The 26,714-nt window shown below is 39.4% G+C and overlaps 2 protein-coding genes across 2 annotated transcripts in view; one reads left to right on the top strand and one right to left on the bottom strand.

Moving 5' to 3' along the window:
* The window catches only part of LOC113065177 (26S proteasome non-ATPase regulatory subunit 1), a 53,682-nt gene that overhangs the window by 11,029 nt on the left and 15,939 nt on the right, over positions 1–26,714 (top strand). Inside the window, exons 6-16 of the mRNA XM_026236416.1 lie at positions 8,666–8,809; positions 8,891–9,117; positions 9,520–9,580; positions 9,665–9,793; positions 9,938–10,026; positions 10,127–10,205; positions 10,833–11,006; positions 11,102–11,213; positions 11,398–11,594; positions 11,775–11,870; positions 12,629–12,693. Of these exons, the coding sequence (XP_026092201.1) occupies positions 8,666–8,809; positions 8,891–9,117; positions 9,520–9,580; positions 9,665–9,793; positions 9,938–10,026; positions 10,127–10,205; positions 10,833–11,006; positions 11,102–11,213; positions 11,398–11,594; positions 11,775–11,870; positions 12,629–12,693 (1,373 nt within the window). The remainder of the gene's footprint in view (positions 1–8,665; positions 8,810–8,890; positions 9,118–9,519; positions 9,581–9,664; positions 9,794–9,937; positions 10,027–10,126; positions 10,206–10,832; positions 11,007–11,101; positions 11,214–11,397; positions 11,595–11,774; positions 11,871–12,628; positions 12,694–26,714) is intronic.
* On the bottom strand, positions 13,390–25,044 carry LOC113065184 (5-hydroxytryptamine receptor 2B). The gene is made up of 4 exons (XM_026236432.1): positions 24,136–25,044; positions 22,894–23,432; positions 17,479–17,679; positions 13,390–15,172 (listed from the first exon to the last, which is right to left on the bottom strand). The coding sequence occupies exons 2-4, from the start codon at positions 23,168–23,170 to the stop codon at positions 14,283–14,285; spliced, it is 1,368 nt and encodes a 455-aa protein (XP_026092217.1). The 5' UTR covers positions 23,171–23,432; positions 24,136–25,044; the 3' UTR covers positions 13,390–14,282.

Below are 26,714 nucleotides of genomic sequence, written 5' to 3'. Positions count from 1 at the left end.
GCGTATCGTGAATAATTTGATTCAGATCGGGACTTCTGAGCGTGTATCGTGAATAATTTGATTCAGATCGGGACTTCTGAGCGCGTATCGCAAATTATTTGATTCAGATCGGGACTTCTGAGTGCGTATCGCGATTCATTTGATTCAGAACGGGACTTCAACGCGCGTATCGTGAATAATTTGATTCAGATCGGGACTTCTGAGCGCGTATCGTGAATCATTTGATTCAGATCGGGACTTCTGAGAGCGTATCGTGAATAATTTGATTCAGATCGGGACTTCTGAGTGCGTATCGCGAATCATTTGATTCAGAACGGGACTTCAACGCGTGTATCGTGAATAATTTGATTCAGATCGGGGCTTCTGAGCGTGTATCGTGAATAATTTTATTCTGATCGGGACTTCTGAGTGCGTATCGTGAATAATTTGATTCAGATCGGGACTTCAAAGCGCGTATCGTGTATCATTTGATTCAGATCGGGACTTCAGAGCACGTATCGCAAATTATTTGATTCAGATCGGGACTTCAACGCGCGTTTCGCGAATTATTTGATTCCGATCGGGACTTCTGAGTGCGTATCGCGAATCATTTGATTCAGATCGGGACTTCAACGCGTGTATCGTGAATCATTTGATTCAGATCGGGACTTCTGAGCGCGTATCGCGAATTATTTGATTCAGATCGGGACTTCTGAGTGTGTATCACGAATCATTTGATTCAGATCGGGACTTCTGAGCGCGTATCGTGAATAATTTGATTCAGATCGGGACTTCTGAGCGCGTATCGTGAATAATTTGATTCAGATCGGGACTTCTGAGCGCGTATCGTGAATAATTTGATTCAGATCGGGACTTCTGAGCGCGTATCGTGTATCATTTGATTCAGATCGGGACTTCAGAGCATGTATCGCGAATTATTTGATTCAGATCGGGACTTCAACGCGCGTATCGCAAATTATTTGATTCAGATCGGGACTTCTGAGTGTGTATCGTGAATCATTTGATTCAGATCGGGACTTCAACGCGCGCATCGCGAATTTTTTGATTCAGATCTGGACTTCTGAGTGCGTATCGCGAATCATTTGATTCAGATCGGGACTTCAACGCGTGTATCTCGAATCATTTGATTCAGATCTGGACTTCTGAGCACGTATCGTGAATAATTTGATTCAGATCAGGACTTCAAAACGTGTATCGTGAATCATTTGATTCAGATCGGGACTTCAAAACGTGTATCGTGAATCATTTGATTCAGATCGGGACTTCAACGCGCGTATCGCAAATTATTTGATTCAGATCGGGACTTCTGAGTGCGTTTCGCGAATAATTTGATTCAGAACGGGACTTCAACGCGCGTATCGCAATTTATTTGATTCAGATCGGGACTTCTGAGTGTGTATCACGAATCATTTGATTCAGATCGGGACTTCTGAGCGCGTATCGCGAATCATTTGATTCAGAACGGGACTTCTGAGTGTGTATCACGAATCATTTGATTCAGATCGGGACTTCTGAGTGTGTTTCGCGAATCATTTGATTCAGAACGGGACTTCAACACGCGTATCGCAATTTATTTGATTCAGATCGGGACTTCTGAGTGTGTATCACGAATCACTTGATTCAGATCGGGACTTCTGAGTGTGTATCACGAATCACTTGATTCAGATCGGGACTTCTGAGCGCGTATCGTGAATAATTTGATTCAGATCGGGACTTCTGAGCACGTATCGTGAATAATTTGATTCAGATCGGGACTTCTGAGCGCGTATCGCGAATAATTTGATTCAGATCGGGACTTCTGAGTGCGTATCGCGAATCATTTGATTCAGAACGGGACTTCTGAGCGCGTATCGTGAATAATTTGATTCAGATCGGGACTTCTGAGCGCGTATCGTGAATAATTTGATTCAGATCGGGACTTCTGAGCGCGTATCGCGAATTAATTGATTCAGATCGGGACTTCTGAGCGCGTATCGCAAATAATTTGATTCAGATCGGGACTTCTGAGCGCGTATCGCGAATCATTTGATTCAGAACGGGACTTCCGAGCGCGTTTCGCAAATAATTTGATTCAGAACGGGACTTCAACGCGCGTAGCGCAATTTATTTGATTCAGATCGGGACTTCTGAGTGCGTATCGTGAATAATTTGATTCAGAACGGGACTTCTGAGTGTGTATCACGAATCATTTGATTCAGATCGGGACTTCTGAGTGCGTTTCGCGAATCATTTGATTCAGATCAGGACTTCAAAACGCGTATCGTGAATCATTTGATTCAGATCGGGACTTCTGAGCGCGTATCGTGAATAATTTGATTCAGATCGGGACTTCTGAGCGCGTATCGTGAATAATTTGATTCAGATCGGGACTTCTGAGCGCGTATCGCAAATTATTTGATTCAGAACGGGACTTCAACGCGCGTATCGTGAATAATTTGATTCAGATCGGGACTTCTGAGCGCGTATCGTGAATAATTTGATTCAGATCGGGACTTCTGAGCGCGTATCGCAAATTATTTGATTCAGATCGGGACTTCTGAGTGCGTATCGCGAATCATTTGATTCAGAACGGGACTTCAACGCGCGTATCGTGAATAATTTGATTCAGATCGGGACTTCTGAGCGCGTATCGTGAATAATTTGATTCAGATCGGGACTTCTGAGAGCGTATCGTGAATAATTTGATTCAGATCGGGACTTCTGAGTGCGTATCGCGAATCATTTGATTCAGAACGGGACTTCAACGCGTGTATCGTGAATAATTTGATTCAGATCGGGGCTTCTGAGCGTGTATCGTGAATAATTTTATTCTGATCGGGACTTCTGAGTGCGTATCGTGAATAATTTGATTCAGATCGGGACTTCAAAACGCGTATCGTGAATCATTTGATTCAGATCGGGACTTCTGAGCGCGTATCGTGTATCATTTGATTCAGATCGGGACTTCAGAGCACGTATCGCAAATTATTTGATTCAGATCGGGACTTCAACGCGCGTTTCGCGAATTATTTGATTCCGATCGGGACTTCTGAGTGCGTATCGCGAATCATTTGATGCAGAACTGGACTTCTGAGTGTGTATCGCGAATTATTTGATTCAGATCGGGACTTCAACGCGTGTATCGTGAATCATTTGATTCAGATCGGGACTTCTGAGCGCGTATCGCGAATTATTTGATTCAGATCGGGACTTCTGAGTGTGTATCACGAATCATTTGATTCAGATCGGGACTTCTGAGCGCGTATCGTGAATAATTTGATTCAGATCGGGACTTCTGAGCGCGTATCGTGAATAATTTGATTCAGATCGGGACTTCTGAGCGCGTATCGTGTATGATTTGATTCAGATCGGGACTTCAGAGCATGTATCGAGAATTATTTGATTCAGATCGGGACTTCAACGCGCGTATCGCAAATTATTTGATTCAGATCGGGACTTCTGAGTGCGTATCGCGAATCATTTGATTCAGAACGGGACTTCAACGAGCGGATCGCGAATTATTTGATTCAGATCGGGACTTCTGAGTGTGTATCGTGAATCATTTGATTCAGATCGGGACTTCAACGCGCGCATCGCAAATTTTTTGATTCAGATCTGGACTTCTGAGTGCGTATCGCGAATCATTTGATTCAGATCGGGACTTCAACGCGTGTATCTCGAATCATTTGATTCAGATCTGGACTTCTGAGCACGTATCGTGAATAATTTGATTCAGATCAGGACTTCAAAACGTGTATCGTGAATCATTTGATTCAGATCGGGACTTCAACGCGCACATCGCAAATTATTTGATTCAGATCGGGACTTCTGAGTGCGTTTTGCGAATAATTTGATTCAGAACGGGACTTCAACGCGCGTATCGCAATTTATTTGATTCAGATCGGGACTTCTGAGTGTGTATCACGAATCATTTGATTCAGATCGGGACTTCTGAGCGCGTATCGCGAATCATTTGATTCAGAACGGGACTTCTGAGTGTGTATCACGAATCATTTGATTCAGATCGGGACTTCTGAGTGTGTTTCGCGAATCATTTAGTTCAGAACGGGACTTCAACACGCGTATCGCAATTTATTTGATTCAGATCGGGACTTCTGAGTGTGTATCAAGAATCACTTGATTCAGATCGGGACTTCTGAGCGCGTATCGTGAATAATTTGATTCAGATCGGGACTTCTGAGCGCGTATCGCAAATTATTTGATTCAGAACGGGACTTCTGAGCGCGTATCGTGAATAATTTGATTCAGATCGGGACTTCTGAGCGCGTATCGCGAATAATTTGATTCAGAACGGGACTTCTGAGCGCGTATCGCGAATCATTTGATTCAGAACGGGACTTCTGAGCGCGTATCGTGAATAATTTGATTCAGATCGGGACTTCTGAGCGCGTATCGTGAATAATTTGATTCAGATCGGGACTTCTGAGCGCGTATCGCGAATTAATTGAAAGTGAAAGTGAAAGTGAAAGTGAAGTGACATTGAGCCAAGTATGGTGACCCATACTCAGAATTTGTGCTCTGCATTTAACCCATCCGAAATGCACACACACAGAGCAGTGAACACACACACACTGTGAGCACACACCCGGAGCAGTGGGCAGCCATTTATGCTGCGGCGCCCGGGGAGCAGTTGGGGGTTCGATGCCTTGCTCAAGGGCACCTAAGTCGTGGTATTGAAGGTGGAGAGAGAACTGTGCATGCACTCCCCCCACCCACAATTCCGTCCGGCCCGAGACTAGAACTCACAACCCTTCGATTGGGAGTCCAACCCTCTAACCATTAGGCCACGACTTCCCCCATAATTGATTCAGATCGGGACTTCTGAGCGCGTATCGCGAATAATTTGATTCAGATCGGGACTTCTGAGCGCGTATCGCGAATCATTTGATTCAGAACGGGACTTCTGAGCGCGTATCGTGAATAATTTGATTCAGAACGGGACTTCTGAGCGCGTATCGTGAATAATTTGATTCAGATCGGGACTTCTGAGCGCGTATCGTGAATAATTTGATTCAGATCGGGACTTCTGAGCGCGTATCGTGAATAATTTGATTCAGATCGGGACTTCTGAGCGCGTATCGCAAATTATTTGATTCAGAACGGGACTTCTGAGTGCGTATCGTGAATAATTTGATTCAGATCGGGATTTCTGAGCGCGTATCGCGAATAATTTGATTCAGATCGGGACTTCTGAGCGCGTATCGTGAATAATTTGATTCAGATCGGGACTTCTGAGCGCGTATCGCAAATTATTTGATTCAGAACGGGACTTCTGAGTGCGTATCGCGAATCATTTGATTCAGAACGGGACTTCAACGCGCGTATCGTGAATAATTTGATTCAGATCGGGACTTCTGAGCGCGTATCGTGAATAATTTGATTCAGATCGGGACTTCTGAGCGCGTATCACAAATTATTTGATTTAGATTTCGGGACTTCTGAGTGCGTATCACGAATCATTTGATTCAGAACGGGACTTCAACGCGCGTATCGTGAATAATTTGATTCAGATCGGGACTTCTGAGCGCGTATCGTGAATAATTTGATTCAGATCGGGACTTCTGAGAGCGTATCGTGAATAATTTGATTCAGATCGGGACTTCTGAGTGCGTATCGCGAATCATTTGATTCAGAACGGGACTTCAACGCATGTATCGTGAATAATTTGATTCAGATCGGGACTTCTGAGCGTGTATCGTGAATAATTTTATTCTGATCGGGACTTTTGAGTGCGTATCGTGAATAATTTGATTCAGATCGGGACTTCAAAACGCGTATCGTGAATCATTTGATTCAGATCGGGACTTCTGAGCGCGTATCGTGTATCATTTGATTTAGATCGGGACTTCAGAGCATGTATCGCGAATCATTTGATTCAGATCAGGACTTCAACGCGCGTATCGCGAATTATTTGATTCAGATTGGGACTTCAACGCGCGTTTCGCGAATTATTTGATTCAGATCGGGACTTCTGAGTGCGTATCGCGAATCATTTGATGCAGAACTGGACTTCTGAGTGTGTATCGCGAATTATTTGATTCAGATCGGGACTTCAACGCGTGTATCGTGAATCATTTGATTCAGATCGGGACTTCAACGCGTGTATCGTGAATCATTTGATTCAGATCGGGACTTCTGAGCGCGTATCGTGAATAATTTGATTCAGATCGGGACTTCTGAGCGCGTATCGTGAATAATTTGATTCAGATCGGGACTTCTGAGCGCGTATCGTGAATAATTTGATTTAGATCGGGACTTCTGAGCACCTATCGTGAATAATTTGATTCAGATCGGGACTTCTGAGCGCGTATCGTGAATAATTTGATTCAGATCGGGACTTCTGAGCACGTATCGTGAATAATTTGATTCAGATCGGGACTTCTGAGCACGTATGGTGAATAATTTGATTCAGATCGGGACTTCTGAGCGCGTATCGTGAATTATTTGATTCCGATCAGGACTTCAAAACGCGTATTGTGAATCATTTGATTCAGATCGGGACTTCTGAGCGCATATCGTGTATCATTTGATTCAGATCGGGACTTCAGAGCATGTATCGCAAATCATTTGATTCAGATCAGGACTTCAACGCGCGTATCGCAAATTATTTGATTCAGATCGGAACTTCTGAGCGCGTATCGTGAATAATTTGATTCAGATCGGGACTTCAAAACGTGTATCGTGAATCATTTGATTCAGATCGGGACTTCTGAGCGCGTATCGCGAATTATTTGATTCAGATCGGGACTTCTGAGTGCGTATCGTGAATCATTTGATTCAGAACGGGACTTCAACGCACTTATCGCAAATTATTTGATTCAGATCGGGACTTCTGAGTGTGTATCGCGAATCATTTGATTCAGATCGGGACTTCTGAGCGCGTATCGCGAATCATTTGATTCAGATCGGGACTTCTGAGCGCGTATCGTGAATCATTTGATTCAGATCGGGACTTCTGAGCGCGTATCGTGAATAATTTGATTCAGATCGGGATTTCTGAGCGCATATCGTGAATAATTTGATTCAGATCGGGACTTCTGAGCGCGTATCGTGAATAATTTGATTCCGATCGGGACTTCTGAGCGCGTATCGTGTATCATTTGATTCAGATCGGGACTTCTGAGCGCGTACCGTGTATCATTTGATTCAGATCGGGACTTCAGAGCATGTATCGCAAATCATTTGATTCAGATCAGGACTTCAACGCGCGTATCGCGAATTATTTGATTCAAATCGGGACTTCTGAGTGCGTATCGCGAATCATTTGATTCAGATCGGGACTTCAACGCGCGTTTCGCAAATTATTTGATTCAGATCGGGACTTTTGAGGGCGTATCATGAATCATTTGATTCAGAACGGGACTTCAACGCGCGTATCGCAAATTACTTGATTCAGATCGGGACTTCAACGCGTGTATCGTGAATAATTTGATTCAGATCGGGACTTCTGAGCGCGTATCGTGAATAATTTGATTCAGATCGGGACTTCTGAGCGCATATCGTGTATCATTTGATTCAGATCGGGACTTCAGAGCATGTATCGCAAATCATTTGATTCAGATCAGGACTTCAACGCGCGTATCGCAAATTATTTGATTCAGATCGGGACTTCTGAGTGCGTATCGTGAATCATTTGATTCAGATCGGGACTTCAACGCACGTTTCGCAAATTATTTGATTCAGATCGGGACTTTTGAGGGCGTATCGTGAATCATTTGATTCAGAACGGGACTTCAACGCGCGTATCGCAAATTATTTGATTCAGATCGGGACTTCAACGCGTGTATCATGAATCATTTGATTCAGATCGGGACTTCAACGCGTGTATCGTGAATAATTTGATTCAGATCGGGACTTCTGAGCGCGTAACGTGAATAATTTGATTCAGATCGGGACTTTTGAGCGCGCATCGTGAATAATTTGATTCAGATCGGGACTTCTGAGCACGTATCGTGAATAATTTGATTCAGATCGGGACTTCCGAGTGCGTATCGTGAATAATTTGATTCAGATCGGGACTTCAAAATGCGTATCGCGAATCATTTGATTCAGATCGGGACTTCTGAGCGCGTATCGTGTATCATTTGCATCAGATCGGGACTTCAGAGCATGTATCGCGAATCATTTGAATCAGATCGGGACTTCAACGCACGTATCGCAAATTATTTGATCCAGATCGGGACTTCTGAGTGTGTATCGCGAATCATTTGCTTCAGATCGGGACTTCTGAGCGTGTATCGCGAATTATTTGATTCAGATCAGGACTTCAACGCATGTATCGTGAATCATTTGATTCAGATCGGGACTTCTGAGCGCGTATCGTGAATAATTTGATTCAGATCGGGACTTCTGAGTGTGTATCGTGTATCATTTGATTCAGATCGGGACTTCTGAGCGCGTATCGTGAATCATTTGATTCAGATCGGGACTTCTGAGCGTGTATCGTGAATCATTTGATTCAGATCGGGACTTCAGAGCGGGTATCGCGAATCATTTGATTCAGATCGGGATTTCAAAGCACGTATCGAAAATCAGGCATGCATAAAAATATATATGTGTGTGTGTGCATTATAGTTTGTGTGTGTAGTAACGTGTTAATGAGCTGTGATGTCATGACCCAGTGGTTTCAGGACCAGTTGTCCAGATCTTGTGTGGTTTCCCATAGAATGACATTGCTGGTTTGCTGGCCTACAGCCTGAAGATCTGCATGTCCCTCATGCAGAACAAGAAGTTTCGTAACGACGTTCTCCGAGTTCTGGTCAAGCTGTACATGAACCTGGAGAAGCCTGACTTCATTAACGTTTGCCAGGTGACCTGTCCTGAGCCCACTGATCTTTATCCTGCTCTGCATTCAGAGATTCCTTTCTGACATTGTTGTTTTTCATCATAGTGTCTGATTTTCCTGGACGACCCTCAAGCTGTGAGCGATATATTGGAGAAGCTTGTGAAGGATGATAACCTCCTGATGGCCTATCAGATCTGCTTCGACCTGTATGAGAGCGCCAGCCAGCAATTCCTGTCCTCTGTCATCCAGAACCTGCGGACCGTGGGCACACCCATCCCCGCTGTGCCCGGGTCCACCAACACTGGCACTGTGCCCACCCAAGAGAGAGACAGGTACACGTTACTGCTTCCACATTGGTGCACCACTCATGTATCAGAGAACAACTGATAAATCAATTTAGAAAATATATCAGAAGAAGAATTTTCTTAACTATAAATAATTGCTTCTGGCCAGCTGTCATGTGTGTTCACGAGAGGTTCAAGTTTACAATGTTTCTCTAGCGAAATAGGCGTAAACATACGGAAATGCTATTATGAGAATCATTGAGAATTACAGACGTCACTGCAAAAAATCATAATGGTTCTAAAAATAAGCTTAATTTTCGGTTTAGTTAGGGTGAAATCCCTTCACTGTAAGTCACATCCTTGAGGGATGTTTAAACAAAAGCGTTGAAATAGCAGAAGCTTTAATAAGTTGCATTAGACCATAACTAAGATGTGTTGTTATTGTTTCAGTGATGTGATGGAGACGGAGGATAAAGCGGGCAGTTCTCCTGCTGGAAAGGATGCTGATGTGGTGAGTCCTCACTTTAACACTTTTAGCTCATCAGATATATTATGCTTGTAGAAACACGTTTAATATTTATTTTTCTCTAAATAGAAGAGTGAGCCTAAAGACCAGAACTCAAAAATGATCAAAATACTAAGTGGTGAAATGGCCATCGAGCTGCACCTTCAGTTCCTCATTCGAAACAACAACACAGACCTGATGATCCTCAAAAACACAAAGGTGAGAAACCAGCTCTTGGACAGGTTTAAGAGTCTAACGGTCTTTGATATCGGCTCAAGCTGATTTAATATGAATCCAATCCTATAGACGTAGGTATTCTCCACTTCATAAGCTAAGTGTATTTATATTCCTGACTCATTTCAGGATGCGGTGCGAAATTCGGTGTGTCACACAGCGACGGTCATAGCAAACTCATTCATGCACACGGGAACAACGAGTGACCAGTTTCTACGGTAAAGCACGTTCCCATGCTTCGTCCCGCTAATGGAAATGAGGCCTCTTGATACTGATAACAAGAAAACAGATCATGATGATAGTAATTTTATTCTACAGAGAGAATTTGGAGTGGCTGGCAAGAGCAACTAACTGGGCCAAATTCACAGCAACAGCCAGTCTTGGCGTCATTCACAAGGTGAGCATTGTCTTTATGCTCAAGGCACTTTCCACAAAAACAGTGGGGTGTTTGTTGTAGATGCTTTTGTTTTACATGTTTGTGTGCTTATTTTGCTTTAGATGTTCGTTTTTAGGACGTTTGTTTGTCTTAGATGTTTGCTTGCATTTGTTCACTTTTAGGATGTTTGTTTGTTTTAGTTTACAATTTGTTTGCTTTAGTTTGTTATATTTTAGTTGTACATTTGTTTGCTTTTTTGTTTAAAATGTTTTTTATTTTGTTAAGTTTTAGATTAAGATGTTTTTTGTTAGTTTGTGTTACATGTATTTAGATATTCGTTTTATATGTTTGTAGTGAGAACTATTAAAAATATTGTAACGTTTTATATTTATTTATTCAAATTGTGATTTTTTTTTTATTTTTTATTTTTTTTGTCTGTCCAGAGATTTAAATTAAACGTTGCAGTTTTTGTGTTTTGAATTGATTCAGTTCAGTTTATTGTTTTTGTAGCAGGGAGGTCATATTTTGTAATGCTTGTGGAAAGTGACTGAAATTTGTTGTTGTTTAAAAAAAAAAAAAAAAAAAAAAAAAAAGAATGTCTTTACTATTTTATTTTCATTTTTTAAATGTACTTGCATTTGTGTCCAGGGCCATGAAAAGGAAGCACTTCAGTTAATGGCGACTTACCTGCCCAAAGACACCTCACCTGGATCAGCCTATCAGGAAGGAGGAGGGCTGTACGCTCTTGGGCTGATCCATGCTAATCACGGAGGGGACATCATTGACTACCTTCTCAGCCAGCTCAAGAATGCCAGTAATGACGTACGTGCATAATCTAATTCAAATCAAGTTTTGCAGCACTGCAACTCCAAAAAACAGGAATAGATCTTTATATTCTTTCTTGTTTCTTCTTCCAGATTGTTCGACATGGTGGCGCTCTTGGTCTCGGGTTAGCTGCCCTGGGCACTGCTCGCCAGGACGTCTACGATCTGCTCAAATCAAACCTCTATCAAGATGACGCAGTAACAGGCATGTTCATGTTCATCGTAGAGTTAATCTCCATCAGTAGTTTTCATGAAGGCACTGTTGGTTGAATTCTAGGCAGCCCCCCGAAACACTTTATCATCATGGCAATCAGGTTTTAATGGGCAACATTCGGCCTGTAATGCTAGCTTCGGCTCGCTCTTCATCGTGTTATTTGGTGTTGTCACAGGAGAGGCGTCTGGTCTTGCTCTGGGGCTGGTGATGCTGGGCTCAAAGTCGGCTCAGGCCATTGAGGACATGGTGGGCTACGCTCAGGAGACCCAGCATGAGAAGATCCTGCGTGGACTGGCTGTCGGCATCGCAATGGTGATGTATGGACGGATGGAAGAGGCCGATGCTCTAATTGACAGTCTGTGTAGAGATAAGGTGAGCACTGACTTTATATAGAAATATATAAATAAAAAATGTTAATTGTGTCTCTATCAGGCAATAAATTGTTAGCATTCTTAACTGTTTCCAGAAGGCTCTGTTTATTCTGTGAATGCATGAAGTGCGTGGCTTGCTTTGTTTGAGGTTGCAGACTGTTTTATGTCACTGTCCCGACAGGACCCTATCCTGCGCCGCTCGGGGATGTACACCGTGGCCATGGCGTACTGCGGCTCGGGGAACAACAAAGCCATCCGACGACTGCTGCACGTGGCTGTGAGTCTTATTACAAATATTACAAACAACAAGTATTATCAGATGCAAACACATATGAGTCATTCCTCAATTACAAGAAAGAAAAAAAGGGTTTGTCATGTTTCATTAGTTATTGAAAAAAAAAAACATTATAAAAAGGGTGGAAAAGTGTTTTAAAATCAGGAGAAGACACATATATAATATGGTATAATATAATTGTTTAATAACTTTTTACTAACATCTTTGTCAGGGCAGCAGAGTATCATTGAAAAATCAGGAATTTCATTCAAAAATGTATGCTGTGTGCTTTATTAGATTAGATATCATTAAACATTATAAATAAATATTAGGTCAGTATTTTTAGAATTCTGAAAAAAAAACAAAAACAAAAAAAAAAAACGTTAACAGAGAGGAAAAAACAAAAACATTATACATAGTGTAGATTTCCTTCTTTTTTTGCTTTTTGAGATCTATTTTTGTGCTGAGAAGGGCATCTGCCCTGCATTTCCTGCAGATGGCGACATTTCCATAAGTGCTTTTGTACAAGAGCTTGCAGTGTTGTTCTTGTTTCCTGTTCTGCTGTAGGTTTTATTGTAATCTCAGTGTTTCAGAGTTACGCTCTGGTAAAGCTCAGGCAGTTTAATGTATTTATACAACAGCGAGAACATAACCTGCATGCCAAACAGAGTTAAAGTTAGCCACTGCTCAATGAGGGATGTATTGAATGTAATATTTTATCCGCATGCACCGCTCTGATTTCTGGTCCTTCTTCCTGTCAGGTAAGTGACGTGAACGATGATGTTCGGAGGGCCGCCGTCGAGTCCATTGGATTAATCTTGTTCAGGTATGGCACTGTCAGTCCTCACCTGTCTCTCTCTCTCTCCTATCGTCGTCTCATCCTGCGCTTCATTATAAACAGACCTCATCGGGATGAGCCGCTCTGAGATGGCTTGCCAGTAGCCCCGATTAAACAGCCCTTAATGTATACACACTCGAGACTCCACCCATTCCTCTGATTTAAATGTCAGCAGAGGTAATGGAGATTCTGTCATATTCCCCTTATGCAGCAGTTCAACCAGAAATTACTTATTTATTTACTCCCCTTTGTCATTCTATTTACCTTCATGCATCTTGGCAAACCTAAAAATGCATATTTTTTTCAAAACCAGACCCTAATCTGGTTTAGATTCATGCCCATCACACACTCACAATATGCATTCTTGAGTTCAAAACATCTGGATGTTGAGTAAATCTCAAAATAGCCAGCACTGATCATGGATCGATCTAAATTGCAGCATTTGTTGACCTTAAAAATCAGCCGTTTCAGGACAAAAATACTTTGAAGTAGTAGAGTTTAACCACAGATCTCAATCAAGAACAGCTTGCACCTTTAAACATCCTGCATGCCAGGGTAAAACATGTTGTGTTGTCCCATATGCTTATCCTTTTTATTATTATTTTGCCGGCAGTAAGTTCCCCCTCAGACGGAGCCAAATATAACTGGTGAACTATTTTAAGCCCTAAAAAGGCCATTGCGGTATTCCCATGATCAGTTGTCAGTTAAAAAAGTCTATATAAATCCTTCCAGTGTTTAGAGAGTGTACAGAGCTAAAACAGTTGAACAGGTTTCTGTCGTCTGTCCCACAGGCCCCTATCCCTGCTACACATCCATATTACAACTGCACACCTCGCTTTTTTATGGGTGTTGTTTATCACTCTATAAATGCGAATGGAATTTCTCACTATACGAACATACAATAAAACACAAGGTTTTTCTTCGTAGGAATGCATCTTTCACAACTAAAAAGTAGCACCATTGACACATGTTGCAATCATGAACTGTAAGCATTCACCAGAATTAACACTTCGTAGCTCCTTTATCTGGAAAATAAAGTTTATTCGCCAGAAGTATTGCAAAATGTCAGTATCTACAAATAGTTATTCTTCATTGTATAAAAGCAACTTTGATCCATCTACACATGTTAAAAAAGTCCTGCAATAATTTAGTGAAGCATTTATTAATTTTCATGTATACAGAAGGTAAGTGGAGGTGTGATTTGAGACTTGTGCTTATCTTGACAAAGGTGTCTTAATTTGGCTTCACATTGTAGACCCAGTCTACTAACTTTGGGTTGTGTAAAAACAGTTCTCTCGAAGTACTTTTTTTTTTTTTTTTCACAGTATTGCCAATTATTAGGTTGGCCGTGACTTTCACTCCCCAAAGCAATTTGTTTTTGTCTTTTGCGGATTCCTCCAGACATTCAGTTTATATGCCATTCTGTCTGCCAATCCAAGGCTTTAAGATGGAGCGGCCATGACCATTTAATGCAGTCCTTCTGAACTCCTTTTAGACTATGTCTAAACATGGGCTTTTGGCACTGAAAGACTGGCACATCTCTAACTTGACTTCTTATCCGAAGTGTGTCAGATATACTACACGTGGCTTACGTGATCGTCAGGTTTGCAGTCTTCATTGTCTGACAGGAGCAAGATGTTCAACGTGATGTTTGCAGAAGTCTGCAGATCCGTGGGACGACTCGAGAGTAGAGGACTCTGATAACTCACAGGGCTGACTCCGTTCTTCATACTGTGTTTCATAAACCGCTTTGAGTTCTTGGTCATCGATGACCGAAAATTAATTTTGCTTCTCCGTTGCATTTTCGGAGTCTCTACACGTCTGTAGTTACATGTGATGTAGCGCCTAAAGGCCTGCCTGTACGTCCCGTTGAACAGTGTATAAACCAGGGGGTTGATTCCTGAAGAAACGTAGCCCACCCATTGAAAGATATCCAACAGTCGTTCCACTAGATTACTGTTGCACCCTTGACAGAGTACAGAAGTCACATTGGTAATGAAGAAAGGACACCACATCACAACAAACAACATGAATACAATCCCCAGAACCTTTGACGCCCTTTGTTCATTGGTCAAGTTTTGCATGGACCTCTTTCCTATGGTGGACATCCTACGGAGAGGGATATCATTCCTTGTGATGGGACGCAGTGTTCGGTCCCTTTTAAATCCATTTGCAGTGGCCACTTTAACAGGCGAAGAGGGAACCGGCTGGTGGAAGATGGTGGAAATACTGGTCCTTGAAGCTCTCCATCTCAAAAGATAGGCCTTTTTGCGCAGCACTTGGATTGTCAGGAAGTAGATAATCATCATAATTGTAAGAGGTATAAAGAAAGCTGTCAAAGACCCATACACCTTGAAGTCCCCAAATCCTTCTCGTGACAGCTGACAGGTGTGGTTGTTGTTGAAGGTGATGTTATTTGGATGGTCGAAGACTTGTAACCCTTTAATTGGAATAGGTATTGCAATACCTGATGGACAAAGACCAGTTGTTAAATTGAGCAAGGAATAAGGTTGAAATCAAACATTGAAATGTTCAAGCCAATTATAATTTACTGTTTATCACAGCTCTAAAATGTTCATTTTAAACGTCTGGGTTAAAAACAACTCAACTCAACTAAAATAATTTTAATAAATAATTAAATTCTTCCTAAATTAAGTGTAGTCACTTAAGTAAGCCTAAACTTGCAGCTCAATAAACAAAAATATAAATCAAAACAATTTCTGTAAAAAAAAAAAAATCCTGTTCTTATGCAGGAATGCTCATCTTTCCTGGATTAAGTTTAGAGCGGTAAGGTACGAGGATGTGTGCTCACAGACAAACAGTGGCAAAGACACCTGAGAACCAGCAGTTAATTTGTTTTTTAAATGTTGTGGTTTTGAACAAATGTAAACAATGGCTGGAGGCTTAAAAGTATAGATGCGAGACCAGCTAAATTTAATTTTTGTACTAAATCGCAGAAACAGTACTTTAGACTGCTATTGCTCGCTCTGTGAAGTAACGTGAGGGAGGAAACTAGTTGATGTTAGCTAGTTAATTAGCCGTGTTATCTGCTTGGGAAGCAAGCCAAATAGTATTTATTTCAACACTGAAACAAATGGCTGATGGGTCTTTGTCTTGGTCGTGGGTGAAAGAGGGAGAAATTAAGATGAGACCGCTATATATAGTTTACATTCGACCTGGAAAGTATTTATTTGGTGATTTGGTCTAAAATGTCATCTGTATGGAGCATGGTTATTCTATGTTCCCCGAAAAATTCCCATATAACAGACTTTGTGTTCTTTGATGGGGGAAAAAGTTCCAGGGATTCACACAACCTGAGGAAGTCCTGCACTTTCTGTCTTTGAAGACATGTAAAAAATCTGTGCATACCCCATATAAATTATTGTGATTTTGAAACAGTGACTTTTCCAAACCGCGGTATACCTTAAAACCGGTTATCGTCCTATGCTTAATCCCAAAGTATTGCATTTACATACAGTGAATTATTCAGCCCCGCATCAAGTCTCTTGTATTCACTCTCACTCAACTTCCTTCTGGTCTCAGTCTTGACTCTGAGTCAGCCTCTGTTGGTCTGGGCCTGGACTTAGACCTAAATGAGCTGGTCTCGTTGGGAGTTAAACTCTCCAGGAAGCTGGATGTCCAGGAACAGTATTGGTTACCAGTGGACTAGGTTATTGCATAGTCAGGCATCTCCTTTGTAAATGTACTTTTTGTGTTTTTGTCAGTTATTTTCTGTTTTTATTTATTTTTATTTTATTTTTTAAGGAATGCTTCTGGTTGGTGGATTGCCAGACTGAAAGCCCCTAACTGTTCAGCTTATCTGGGGTTCATCTGATCCCGATTAGGTTCTTAAGAGGTGTTCACATGAGAAATGCAATTAAAAACAGCAGGAGATGTCTTTGTAAAAATTGTGGAACTCTTTTGTTATAATAATTGGAGTAGCATTTGCCATTCATTACTAATAATAGCAGTTACAGTATCAATAACACATCTTGGACTTGAGTTCTGTCACTTCAAGCATCTATAACCGTCAGGGTTTTTTTTTTCTCTGTAAAACTGCTTTGTCAGAGATGTGAATATGCAAAGTCATTCTCAGGAGTGCACAGGGACTTGGTGTTCATGCTCAGTGTTGAAGTGACACAGCACGTGTCATGATAGTGAAACAGCTTCATGATTCCAGAACCGTGCGTCTCGCTCATCCAAACAACTCAGCCAAAGTCATTGGTCAGTCACTGGACTGATGCTAACGAGCTTAAATCACAAGGTGTTTACTTTGGTTCCACCCTCAACAAGCCAGCGTCCACGTATAACTAAAACCCGATCATTAAAAGTAAATCTTTTTGCTTATATAAACGGAAGCTCACTGGTCAGTGAGTGACATGAGATAAACTAAATTTGTGCGTATGCGTATGCCAGAGGTGACGAGTGTTGAGATCATTGATTGGTTTGGCATTTAAGGACTGAATTTTGCCAAATTTGTTTAAAGCAGTAATTTTACAATTTGTTTTGAATGTAGGTAATAAAACACTAGATTTGAGTTTGTTCCTTTTTTTAACTGTATAAGCCTCTTCATCATCTTGAAGGAAATTGTGGGATTTGTGTTTTTTTAAATTGAAAATGGAAATTCCCTGCATCTGTAAAGGCAATATTTCCTTTTGTTTTTATAGTAGATGTGAATATATATATGGATTAATTTGCAATTGTTTGTAAAGGACAAGATTCAAGATTATTCCAGACACTTGCAGAAGTGGAATTACCATCATTGTGACATACCTATAGAGATTAGCCAGACCAGTGCGATTTTAGCCAGCGCTTTAGCTCTGGACTTGAACTGGCTGTGCTGGATTGGTTTCTTGATCGCAATGTATCGGTCGAGGGAGATGGCACACAGGTGCATGATGGAGGCAGTTGAGAACAAGACGTCCAGAAAGAGCCAGATAGGGCACAGGAAATCTGCAAGGGGCCATCTGGAGTCTGAAATATGAAGAGAATATTAAGCACCAATAAGTGGGCTGTCTGAAATTTAAATTAGAACTCTGAGACCTTTGTCATTTTGTGATTGGACACATATTCTAAAGACATTTACAGCATTATTTCATGCATGCTAACTTAGCATGGCTTTAATCAAAGTTAGTAGCCCATTCAATGTTCCCAGAAAAAAACAAACCTGTTCTCTTAAATATTAAAAACTGGTATTAACTGCTTGTTTCTCCTCTTTAGACACCCATGAAGAACTTCAGCTTAGGTTTGTGGCAGTGAGGAAACTTTCCCATCAGTTAATCGAAGTGTAATAACACCGGTAGTACCGGTATCACTGTTAGGCTGGGGCGTGTTATTTAGATTGAGTTTCCCTCTTTTCTTCACTTTCAAATGGCTTATAAAAGTGGTGTGTGTATTTTACTTTCACTTTCAAATAAGCTGCAACTGAATCACCGTAATTCGGCGTCAAGCTATTGCTCGTTTTAGTTTTCCCTCTTTCCCTCGGATTTCTTGGTTTTCAATAAGGCTATTTGAAAAAGTGCAGTGTGCATTTTTACTTTCACTTTCAAATGATCTGCAATTCAGCATTGATTCAATTCAAGCAACAACAATGTCAAACTAAAATAACAAAACCAATAAAAATACAGTACATATGCCTAACAAAATAAATTACTGAAAATCAGCAAACACTGTGGAACCATTGTTGTTCATGCTCGTTTCGACACGCTGCATTGAGCGTTTAGTTCTTAAGTGTCTGTTCTCTAACTGAACTACCTAAATTATTTTTGTTACTATAAACATTTCTAAACTGGTGGAGGGCAGTGCTGCAATAGGCAAATGATGTAACTGGTGTTGCGTCTTAACTGAAATAACCTTATAGTAGAATACCATGTCTAATGAGCAAGCCTATTTGAGGTAAGTCAAACATAAATAAGACATTTATGGGATTTATTAGGATTAGGATTTATTGTCCTAAATCACAGATCTTTCATAGTGATACTAGCTGCGTTTACATAGACCCTAATAATCAGATCGTAATAGGACTAGAAACACAATCAGAATATAAAAACTCACATGTAAACACGTCAATCAGATTGAAATTTTTTTCTGAAATGTCAAGTTTTCATTGACTAAAACTAGATTAAAACTAAAGGTTGATAGAAGGTTGATTAAATATGATAACAACTAACAAGGATATTTTAACATAGACTAAGACTAAAATGAAAATAGCTGACAAAATGAACACTACTGACACATCAGGTTCACTTTAAATCTGAATGCTATAGACTGGTTTTTCTTGTTCATGATGTCTTGTTTGGGCATGCACATAAATGCATTCCTTTTAATTCATCTCAGCCTTTGCATCTCATCTTGTGGTTCTAAACATTATTACATAAATAGAAACAAGCTCCAGTTTAACAAAAATGGTTTGCGAGATTAAACACTTGGGCGCTTTTGGACTATTCATCAAGCTCTTTAGTGACGCTGTTTATTTTAGTGACAGACATGAAATGGTGGATAATCATGTTGGTCTTCACCCCATTGCACTTAGAGATGCTATTGCTCTCATTACAGTTCCATATTTACTAGAAGTGGAAAGGAAATTTGACATTTTTCCATAAAATACATCACAACTCTTAATAAGCTTATCTGAATACTTCAGGTTACTGGTTTAACGAAGTTGCATTTTGTACAAACTTTTTAGGTCTCAGTTTTACACTAGGTGCTTCTATTTCACACAAGTCTGCATGGACTATCATGTATCTCTAAGCTTGTGTGTGTGAGTGAACCTCCAGGGTTTGGAGAGCCTGTAAGCAGATGTTGAAAACTGGCACTAGTCACATCACCCCTCTTTACTAAACAGATCCTCATAGAAGCTCCTCAGAGAGGGCTGCATTATTGCCAGCTGGGCTTTCTGAATCCAGCATGTTTGGCAGTTATTTTGGAGCTAAAATAAATTAACCAGCATGACAGTCACATCTATGACATGCATTAGATTATTATAATTTGTATTATTATTATTATTATTATTATTATTATTATTTTAGAAACCCTGTTAATTCGACTAGGAAGTTTTTCCCAATCCCAGGAACTTTTAATCTTTTAACCATTTAAAGTAATATTTTATTCAAACAGCCATTGTTGCTCAGTAGATTTTAAATGTTGAATCTGAAAATAATTCTGTCCATGCAACTGGAAGTTTCGTTTAAAGGTGAAAGATTTCCAAAACATTTTGCAATGCAAATTTGCGGTGTTGATCGCAGGGCCTGAGTTTTGTTTTGGAAAATGGGGTGGGGGGAATTCCCCCTTTAATTGAATTTATTTGACAAATTTATTTAAACTAAAACAGACATGTAAACAGTCAGTAATTAAATAAGAATAGATAAATTATAAGCAATGGCACAAACAAATGCCATAAGATAAAACTTAATTTTTTTTTTTTTTTTCAGGTAGGTTTTAACAGTAATAATCAGGTACAGAAATACCACAGAAACGGAATAATCTATTTAAATTTAAATTAACATTGGTAAGTCTTCAATGTGTACAGATATATCTGTTACACAAGTTTTGTTTCTCAATTGTTTACATTCACTTAATAGCCTATATATGAAAATGTTTAGTATAAATCAACTGTATACAAGAATACTCATCAAGATGGCATTTTGACATGATTTTGTATATACTTGGCCATTTATGCACAATAAGGTGCAACACTACTTCATTCTGTAGTCTCGCACACTCAGATGCAGCTTTATGTGCGGACGCTTTGGGTTTGAGCTCGCAGAAAGGGCTGTCTCAGAGTAAGTACTGAATTTTCAAAATGTAAGGCTTAAAAGCATGTGCAAATGATACATTATGTCATCGATCCCGAGTATCTTTCACTCTGAAATATTTGCAGGAATTTCCTACATTACAAGCTCAAAAACTCTGTGAATCAGTAGAATTATGTGCAATCCCATGCCGAAATTCAAGCCCTGGATCAACAGATAGCCATTTGGTTTGTTTGACAGTCAATTTTTACCAAAATATTATGCATGTAAACACGTTATTATATAAAAATCACAAACCCCTCCTATTAAAGGTTTTGGATGACAGCTCAAGGGAATAGTTCAGTTGTGTCTAATCTAATATTGTCTTTAGAAAGCTTCATGGAGAAATGAATAGCAAAAACGATCTTGCTTAATTTTATGCCTCACCCACAAAATCTAAGTGAACATATTAACTCTGTCGTCCAGCTCAAGTTTCCATATAGACTGACAGGTAAGTGTGCCCTTTCTTCTTAAAAGCAAAATAAAGAGACACTCTGCTCCACCACACTTTAGGTTTGCACTCCCAAGTCTCAACTTCCTCATGTAAATATTTATCTCGTTCCAGAGAAACACGTTTGTGGTGTGCTCTCCATAGTAGGCTTTTGTTTTTAGCCTTGCTGAGACTCTTTATCAAACACTGTAGACTTTCACAGTGTTCAGTCATTGCTTTTTCATGGCTTTAACTTCAGTGCCTGTCCTCACCTGGTCCACAGATGTGGATGTGGTCGTTGGTGGACGTTTGGTTTTAATGTTTTAGCAAGCACATCTTACCTCCAAAGGACTGAAAACTTTGAATTCCTCCAGTTGGTAAAGGTTGCCTTATTTTTATGATTACATTTAATCGCAGGTTATTATGATGTGAATTCACGTCTAGAGTTACTGCTGTTATGGTCAATAAATTGTGGCACTCATATGTTGTATTGTTGGACCCCTTCCTCCAAAGGTAATTTGATTTAATTACCTGTCAGTGTTCATGACGTCTGGTAAGCTTCAGCTGTTTGGCGAAAGCTTTCTTTCTCTTTCTGCATTCATACATGGTTCTCCTTCTTTGGAACAACTTTAGAATCATTCAGTCATTTTCCCATCCGTGTGGTCCTTAGGGGACTCCTCAGTTTCTTCACATCATCAAGGCTTGGTTTTAACCCAGGTACTTAAAGTTTTGTCTTTGAGGTTTTCGACAAACACAACCATGAAAAAAAGCCCACCCTTCCCATCTTTACAATTGGGTTCTGTTTTATCCCAACCTCTCAAACACAGTGTTTGACCATTTCTTTTGGATGAATAGCATCTGTTATAAGATTTTCCAGGAAAAATGACTGGACTAGTGCTGGGTAGTTACTGATTACATTTAATCTGGATTACATTATCAGATTTCCAAAAATGAAGTACTTGTAATTAGATTGTAACACTTTAGTCAGATAGCTATTTTACTTTCAAAAATTAATTTTTATTTACCCTGCAGTTCCTTCATGAACCCCAGTGTGGTAAACCTTGACGTAATGAAATTTTAACAAAGAATGTCATATATTTTCTTTCTTTTTTTGTGTTTTTATATCAGTATGGTACAGGATCATGTTATTTAAACCAATGTGATTAACGAGTTGGGTCAAGCGCAAGGTTGGGGGGTTCAAATCCCATGGGAACACATGTTAGGAGAAAATTGTTAGCTTGAATGCAATGTAAGTCACTTTGGATAAAAGCGTCTGCTGAATGCATAAAAAAATAAGTGTGCTGCTTTTAAATGTCATTCCAAGGCTTGGACTGCATTGATGTAAAGGTGAGCAAATAATGACAGAATTTTACTGCTGTATTGTTCCTTTAACGTACTTGTTTGAGAGCCAAATTATGACCTAGTAAACAAGTTTTGGTTTACCTAAAGCTGTTATGTGCACAGACAAGGTGCAGCGAATGGAGGTTCCATAAATGTCATCAGATCGATTTAATGAGAAATAATGGACCGACTGGAGTATTTGGCATTGGAACTGAAAGCCAAGCTGGCATAAGAACATCAATAGTAGTAGCTTGGCAGATGTTGTATAGTTTGAAACTTGTGAGGCATGTTTACCTCAGAAATGTTTTGAAGAGTGCTTGACTTCTGTGTGTATTTATTCTGTCAGTGCAGGGAAACAAATATGGTGTTTATCACTTCATTTAAGGTGAATAATTCTGAGAAACCTTAAGGCATTTCAAAATCACTGTAGAATATACAACAAAAAACAACTCTACAGATTCCATCTAGCATAGTCATTGGACTGTCATTCAACCCTGATGCTGCCACCTAAACACGTTATAAGGACTTTATATATATATATATATATATATATATATATATATATATATATATATATATATATTTTACAATAAACAGTCCTCCATAATCAATGTTAAGGATACTTACGGAATAGCACAGTAACCAGAGCGATGGGCATGACTAGCAGTCCCACCAGTAGATCGGCCACAGCCAGAGACATCAGGAAGAAGTTAGTGGCGTTCTGCAGTTTTCTCTCCAGTGAAACTGCCAGAATGACCAGGATGTTTCCACCAATGGTGGGGATGATGACCAGAAGAATGAGCAGTGCGGCCCAACGGAGTTGTTCTCCAGGCTGGAGGGATTCCCGGTCCTCACTCCCTGTTTGGTTGAGCTCCAGCATGGATGAGACGCTATTGCTAGCCATTTTGCTTTGGATAGTTGTGCTTTTGTTTTTTCTGTGGGCTCGTCCAGCATTGTCACAGACTTCCTCCCGTCCGAAGGTGGTGGGACATTCAAATTCAAGTAATGCACATTTGTTTGCTTGCAAGAAACCAATTTATTGAGCAAAAGCGTTTCCAAAGAATTCCCCTCTAAATTATGGTCTCCAGATAGAATCAGCGCTTGGATTGGTCACATGGTAGCAGAGGTATTGCCCATTTTTATTCTGTCGCCATGCTTTGGCACTCCTGCAAATATAAATAAATAAATATAAACATTACGATGGAAAACCCATCATTAAAAAAAAGGATCTTTAGCCAACATTTGATAAGATTGTTTCATTGTGATTAGCCATATGTCTTCCAGGCCATGTTCGTGATTAAGGAATGAAGTAGCTATCAGTAATGATCTGTGAGTGTTGATTATATGAAGTCATTTGTGTTCCTATCTAGTTCAATCAGTCGGAGCAGATGACATCATAAACAATGTTTTTATTTTCAGGATAATTAGGGTTTCATAACTTCATTATCATTTTGAAATGGCTCCTTCTGTCATAACATTGTAATGAATATCACGCAATAGACAAATGTTGTATAATGTATTGTTGATTTTAAATATTAATTAGGCCTATATAGGAATAAAATATAGGAAAAATAAAAAATGTGTATATTAAAACTATTGTAGAATATTAACATGAATTGACCTTAAATTTAGCATTTGTTTTCAGCTCTTTGTGCTGTAGACTGTTGAATTTCCCCTATCAACTTCACCAGTTTGAAGATTTTTTTCCCCTAATAATAAGCTAAAAGGAATTCATTTTTTTTTCATCAAATAACATTTTATCTATACATTTTCTAAATTTAAAATGGTTCTAAATAATAATAAAAATAAAATAAAAATTCCCAGATCAAAATAAATATGAAAATTGAGTATATATATTTTTTTGCTTACCTTAAACTCAATCCTGAAGATTTCCTCTGTGCATTATCTTAATTCCATATTATTCATTGTTGTATTTTTCCCGTCTTTTAAGCAAGTGAAACAAGTGCTTCTTCACTAAACGTTCTTCAGATTGCAGCTTCTCTCGTTATATATGTACTCACAAGAAAGTATATTGCGATGACAAAATTCTGTGTAGGAAAGGATCCAGATTTTGATCTCTCTTCAGTTTGTTGCTGAGGAATGTCCTTGTTGTTGAGCAGCTGTCATCACCTACCGTGATCAACGGTTTAAAACTTCATCCGTCCTCTAACCCTTTCTCTCTCATTCTGTCTCTGCTTACTGACTCGCTCTCTCTCTCTCTCTCTCTCTCTCACTCACTAAGTTAAACCTGGAGGAACGGATGAATGTGTCGACACTGGGGTGGGTCTAGCGATCCTGGAGGGTAATTTTTTTTTCTATGCGGTGAAGCTGCTGTTTTTGTCATTCATGGTTTTCTGTAGCTTAATTCATCCGTTTTTTTTTTTTTTGTTGTTGTTGTCATTTTGTCAACTAATCAATTTAAAACAAAATTGTTTTGTACATACTTTCCACCTATTGAGCTATTGGGTTTGTATCCAGACTTGAACCTCGAAGCATATCTGTATATCCAGATGTGTTGAGATTGTCCTTTAACACCCTCTGAATACTGAGGGGGTTGGTTCAGAGGCAGATCTGTCGTATTTTAAGTTGTATCGATTGAGTCTTGTCTACATCACTATGTGCAAATATTTGGGACTCTCACTTTTGCGGGGCCAATCCGTGAACAATCTTTGTCCAGCTCCTCCTTTACTGCCATGTGCTCAAGCTGCATAGACGCATCTGTTTGACCCCTTGACATTATTTGAATTTGAGCCATTTTTTTGTAATTTAGTTTGCCATTTTTACTAGTTTCATCTTTAAATATATATATATATATATATATATATATATATATTTTTTTTTTTTTTTGTCAATTTTGGTTTTACTATATTAATCTAAAAAAAGGTCTTGGCAAAAAGCATAATTTTTTTTTTTTTTTTTTTTTTTTTACACTTGAAATGTCATTCCACCTACTACAATTGAAGGCAACAACTGAATTTAAGTAATTTAAACTTTTTTTCAATCCATTAAAATTATATTAATCTGACTTTAAATATATTATTTTGAAGTTCATGCATTTGCTTTTATGCTTGAGGCCAAAACATTTTCTCTCTCTCACTCTGCTAACAAAACCTGAAGTCTATGTTTTGCTAAGCTATTAAAGAAATGCTGCCTCTTTCTCCCCACTGAAACCAGGGCTGTATTAGGGGACTCTCTTTTGTTTGTTCATTTTACTGGTGCGTTGGAAAGCGTCTGGCAAAGGAAAACTCTTGAACCATGAACGCCTGCGACTCCTGGAGTGTGTCAGGCTTCATCTTTTGTTTATGAAACTTAACAAGACAAAACTTAAATCAGACAAAACCCAATTTAGGAGGGAGCTTTTAGCTAAAGATTTAAGAGGCTGTAAAGGCTGATTGTGTTTGCAAAGACAAAGCAGTTCTTATAAAATAATTATATATATATAGCTTTTTGGGGACATCTTGAACACTGAACGAAGTTTTTCTTTCTGTGCTTTCGTTAGTACGTTTAGTACCTTTTCATTAGTATTTAAATAATGGATTTCTGGTTAATGAATTTATAAATGTACTATGCATAAGTATGTGTGTGTGGAACAAAAATTGTTGTACTTTCTTTTGTAAATGGCAACATTTTATTTATTTTTATCAACTAGGCAAGTGATTACGAATGGATACCAAAAAGTATTGAAGGCAAATCTAGATTTCTGTGAGAAAACCCATGAATCTCCAGTCTGAATCTGAGATGAGCCAGATTCTTACACCATTTCAATTAAATAAGTTAGAATAAGAAACTGTAGAGTTGTTACCATTCAAATGAAATCAGTATAAGCAAACTCCCATTTTCTTATGTTTAATGAAACTGAAAGGTGCCATATGCATTTACACCACAACATTTCAAATGCATAAATACTTTTAGAAGATTAATGTTTTACATGTTTTTTTTTTAACATGCAGGAAATGCAATGATACTTTTAAACGTGAAACCAAAGCACCAGTAGGAGGTGGCAAATCACCATTTTAATGAGTCATTCATTCAACCTAATTGTTCAAATGACTGATTCATTCAGAAATGAGGCATGTCTTTATGAACAGGGCACTGAATCATTGACTCACTCAATTCGTTCAAAACCGTGGATTCATTCAGTAACAAAATGCTACTGTGTTTGTTGGAGACACACAACAGTTCTCCAGTGGCTGTGATTGGCTCTGTAACTTTTGGTACCGTAGTGATTCAGGACAAGCCAAAAGCACGGTTTGGAAAATGGTTTAATGGTTCATGGTGCTTATTATTTAGTAAATTTTAAACACAAGTTACGGACTGCAGCTTTAACTACTATTGTATAAAATCAGTGTCGGATTGCAGTCTTGGTGATTTTTATGGAAACACCTTGGTCGTGTAATGTTGCTCACCTTTATCTTATATTATAATAAATTTTTTCTCCTATGTATGCA

The sequence above is a fragment of the Carassius auratus genome, chromosome 47 (genome assembly GCF_003368295.1).
Source record: "Carassius auratus strain Wakin chromosome 47, ASM336829v1, whole genome shotgun sequence".
Lineage (NCBI taxonomy): Eukaryota > Metazoa > Chordata > Actinopteri > Cypriniformes > Cyprinidae > Carassius > Carassius auratus.
Note: the sequence above shows the minus strand (reverse complement) of the source record. Positions and strands in the feature narration are given on the sequence as shown.

Bases quoted from the DNA above. Each gene is read 5' to 3' on its own strand.
- LOC113065184 (XM_026236432.1), bottom strand. From the start codon at position 23,170: ATGGCTAGCAATAGCGTCTCATCCATGCTGGAGCTCAACCAAACAGGG. The intron at 17,680-22,893 runs GTAAGTATCCTT...TTCATATTTCAG, and splicing joins TCTGGTTACTGTGCTATTCC to ACTCCAGATGGCCCCTTGCA. The intron at 15,173-17,478 runs GTATGTCACAAT...TTTGTCCATCAG, and splicing joins GGTCTGGCTAATCTCTATAG to GTATTGCAATACCTATTCCA.